This window comes from Amphibalanus amphitrite, unplaced genomic scaffold (assembly GCF_019059575.1).
Source record: "Amphibalanus amphitrite isolate SeventyFive unplaced genomic scaffold, NRLGWU_Aamphi_draft 000760F_arrow, whole genome shotgun sequence".
Taxonomy (NCBI): Eukaryota; Metazoa; Arthropoda; class Thecostraca; order Balanomorpha; family Balanidae; genus Amphibalanus; species Amphibalanus amphitrite.
The window spans coordinates 229,090-232,946 of record NW_024882254.1 but is presented as its reverse complement, the minus strand read 5'-3'; the positions used below and the strand labels follow the sequence as shown (position 1 = coordinate 232,946).

Sequence of the window (3,857 nt, the reverse complement as noted above, 5' to 3'; positions counted from 1 at the left end):
ATTACACATACAGAACTTAAACAGATCAGACTCTTTCTATGGATCATAAATATTTGACAAGTCATACCAAATTACGGTTGTTGAAATGGAGCACTGCGTCTCAATGATAGTTATTTTCTACATGGTTATGAAAGAAGTGGGCTGGGGTCTGAAGGTGCGCAATTTTGGGGAGGGGGGGGATAAAAGGACATCGCCGGCCACTGGATATGTCAGTGATTGTGTCACAACACCTTCAGGGTCCATCAGCACCGGATACTGGTCGTCCTCGGACCACCATATGCGCAGCGATCGTCCTGCGGCGCCGTATAGTAAATTCCGTAGTAGACGGACGGAGGCGCGGCAGGGGCTCGACCAATCAGCGCGCGCGCCGGCCGACGGGCCCCCGCACTCGGCTGCGCATCGCTCGCTGACGGTTTACATCAGCCTGCGTCAGCCGCTGCGCCGCGCCGCCGCGCCGCCGCCGCCGCGCGCCGCGCGTTGACTGGCCGACCCGCCAACTTACGTCAGCAGTGGCGGCACCAGCGTAAAAGGGAGCGGCCCGGGCCGGCAGCCAGCAGTCGTTGACGAGCAGTCAGAGGGGAAGCACCTTAGAGAGTTCTGAGAGCGACCGGCGAGCCTCGAGCCTCGAGCAGCACCGGGTTCGAGCGTGCCGATCGTGAGGAGACAGGAGGAGCGGACTTCTCTACGGTGATAACAGGTGAGCTGAGTGACTTCTTTGAGTATTCAGTAAATTAAATGAGCTTCGGCAATCATAAGTCGTTTGATAGTGGGCGACTGGGTTATTTGACTTTTTTGTAGTGAAGAGCAATTTGCAACACGAGTAAAATTGAAAGAAGTGAAATGCCTTCAATTGAATCAGCTGTGCTCGGGCTTAGCTTTAAATGCAATGTTCTCAACTTGCCTTTAGAAAGTTGTCGGGAATGCAATGATGTGTAGAAAGTTGAAACTGAACAAAATCGTCGCACTCCTCTCCCGGTTACGATGGCATCTGCCGGTCATCAGTAACTTTCCACTCGCCCTGTTCCGCGTAAGCCGTCTCTGGTTTTCTGCTGCCCTCCACGTAATGTAAACTAAGAGGTCTGGTACCTCTCCGGACCGTTTGACGAAGGCCACGATCACATACCATCCAGTTACCACCTCCAATTCTCAGTGTGTCCCTAGAGCTCGCGAGCTGACCTGCCTCTCCGTCTTTGCAGAACGTTCAACGACTCGTTCACCATGACCAAGGAGCTGCTGATGGAGTCGGTGGCGGAGCGCTCGGTGCTGCAGATGGCTACCTCCTCTCTGGAGACGCTGTCGGCGCTGATTGGTCTGACGGCGCTGGGCGTGCGCCCCCGGCCAGCTCCAGCGCCGGCGCAGCCCACTTACACCCTGAACGAGGTCTCTGAGCACTGCTGGGCCGACGACTGCTGGCTGGTGCTGTACGACCGTGTCTACGACGTGACGCGCTTCCTCTCACTGCACCCGGCCGGCTCGGACATCATGCTGGAGAGCGCCGGCAGGGACGCCACCAGCGCCTTCCACGGCGTCGGACACTCCAAGGAGGCGCTCGACATGCTCAAGGAGTACCAGATCGGAGTGCTCGTGCCGGAGGAGTGCATGTGGGACTCTGCCAAGTAGCTGCCGGCCCGGCCCGGGGGCTGGGAAGGGAGGGTGGCGGACTCTCAGGGAATGGCAGCCGCCCAGGTCAGCGCGCGGCGGCGCCATCGTCCACTCTGCGAGCGACCTGTGAGTGTTTTCATCGAATATTTATTGTTTTATATGTGTAGCACTTGTCGGTTCATGACAAACATATCATGTGCACGCTGTTAGTCATCGCATCGTCGCCCATTGTTTTGCCAAATGTGACATATCATCGCAATTTGTGTAAGCTCTTGTGTGTGATAAGTGATACCTGAATATATTACCAAGTGTGCTCTATGACATGTTTTGAGACGAGATGGGAAACATGAAAGAAGATAGACACAGAAATATTCAATGGGAGAATCTATCAATTACACGAACGAAGTCTTGCGTTTTCTTAAGCGTGTTTTTTCTTTTTGAGAGCAATCTATTGAATTTTGGGAGCACTCATTCTATGGTCATACACATGAAGGCAGCCATTTATCAGAAAAAGTGCCTTTTTTGGCAAAAACTACAAATGTCTCTCCTTAAAAAAGTTCCTGGGTCGAGAGTAAAGCGTATTCCAAAGACTACGGCGTAAGAACAATGCATAAAATTGCCACTCATTGCACACGAAGAACATATTAAAGACGTCTCCTCATCTGACCATAAAAAACGAAAAAAGAGGAAAAGTTGAGTATAGCGCAGACAAAATTGTCAATTCGATGACTAAGATGCTAGAAGACTCACGCTCTTCCCATTAATGCAATCATGTGAATGCGCACGCTGCACTGATTAATATAATGCAGTTTGTGCAATTATTTAGTCTACGCTCCTCAAGATTGCTCCACTGACTAAAGCGTGCAATACCTCGGATGCACTGGTGCAGACGGCCCAGCTACCGCTCTCGGAACGGTCTGCAGGTCCAGAGACTGAGCCCTGAAGTATGCGAAAACATTCAGATACGGCGCCGGCTGCCAGTCAGAAGCCAATGGTTTGGGTTGACGGGCGCCACGGCCGATTAGTGATACATGTGTACCGATTAATATATACCATGTTTTAGTCGAGCCAAATGCACCAGGGATCAGTAAGATGGGACTGGATGGTTCTGCAGGAGCCCCAGTCCCGAATTCACCTTTCTGAACTACCGCGCTTATCTAAGCGGTATGTCTGCCGTATACAGAACGGTATTGAATAGATAAAAAGACATTTGATAAATGTATGCGAATTCCGGTAGTTGGATAGCGAGGATAACGGTTCTCTTTGGGACAGCCAGTTGAAGGCCGAACATACTGGCCTAGCCTCCGTTCTCTTGCAGTGCTCTTCTCTCTATCGAATCTCAGCGATCAATTGATGACACTTTATAAGATTGACTTCTTCATCTTAACGGCCAAACAACACCGGTAATTGCAACTTTCAAAACATTGATTGTACTTCTCGGCAATTACACGTTTACGTCCAAATCTGTTTCACTCTGTATGGCAGCATTGTGTGCGGAGGACTGCAATATGCGCTGGTAGCTAACCTCTGTTGACATCCGCTGTGGACGCGCCCCAGTTCTGAAGGTGAGCCAGTCAGCGCTATCGGTCATCAGGCTTAGATATAGCAGCCGTGGCTGCTCTGCACGCCATATACAAACACTGAGGTCGTATTTAGATCTCGGCGACCTTCCGAGACAAGCCTCCGCCGACTGTTTCCACACGACACTGGCAAGATAGCAACAGCATGCCACAGAAGGCCTGTGCAGACCAGGGGCGGATCCAGAAAATCTCCAAGGGAGGGGCCATTAGAAACCAGGAGGCCCCCCCCCATAATCCCACCTGTTGGAGGCCCCATCTTCCCACTTGTTGGCCCCCCCCCCCCAAAAAAAACTGCGTCTATTGAGCTTATCTAGCTGTTCAGGCAACATCTCAACATCTGTGCAGGCTTGGAGGCCCTCTGTGCAGGTTAGGAGGCCCTGTAAAAGTGGTCATCTCTGTGAGTATAAGAGACCTCCAAGTTATGAAAAGCTTTACCAATCTTCTAACAAAGAAGTCTTCTCAGCTAGTCTTCTAAGAAATAACTAAGTGGGTAGGTTAAAAAAAACTCATCGGATTTCGGCCACTTTATTTTCAGGAGGCCCCCTTTTCAGCTTTTTAACTTTTTAACTTTTTATTTTATTTTTGAAAAAAATCGGCCAAGGGGGGGGGCCATGGCCCCCATGCCCCCCCCCTTGTATCCGCGCCTGGTGCAGACGGCACCAGGCATGCCCGGCT

The 3,857-nt window shown here is 51.3% G+C and overlaps 1 protein-coding gene across 1 annotated transcript; it reads left to right on the top strand.

Annotated features, from left to right (window-relative positions):
• The first annotated feature begins 489 nt into the window (after nucleotides 1–489).
• On the top strand, nucleotides 490–1,920 carry LOC122365739 (cytochrome b5 type B-like). Its single transcript, XM_043337210.1, has 2 exons — nucleotides 490–697; nucleotides 1,197–1,920. Exon 2 carries the CDS (start codon nucleotides 1,219–1,221, stop codon nucleotides 1,618–1,620), a length of 402 nt encoding a protein of 133 aa, XP_043193145.1. The 5' UTR covers nucleotides 490–697; nucleotides 1,197–1,218; the 3' UTR covers nucleotides 1,621–1,920.
• The last annotated feature ends 1,937 nt before the right edge of the window (nucleotides 1,921–3,857 follow it).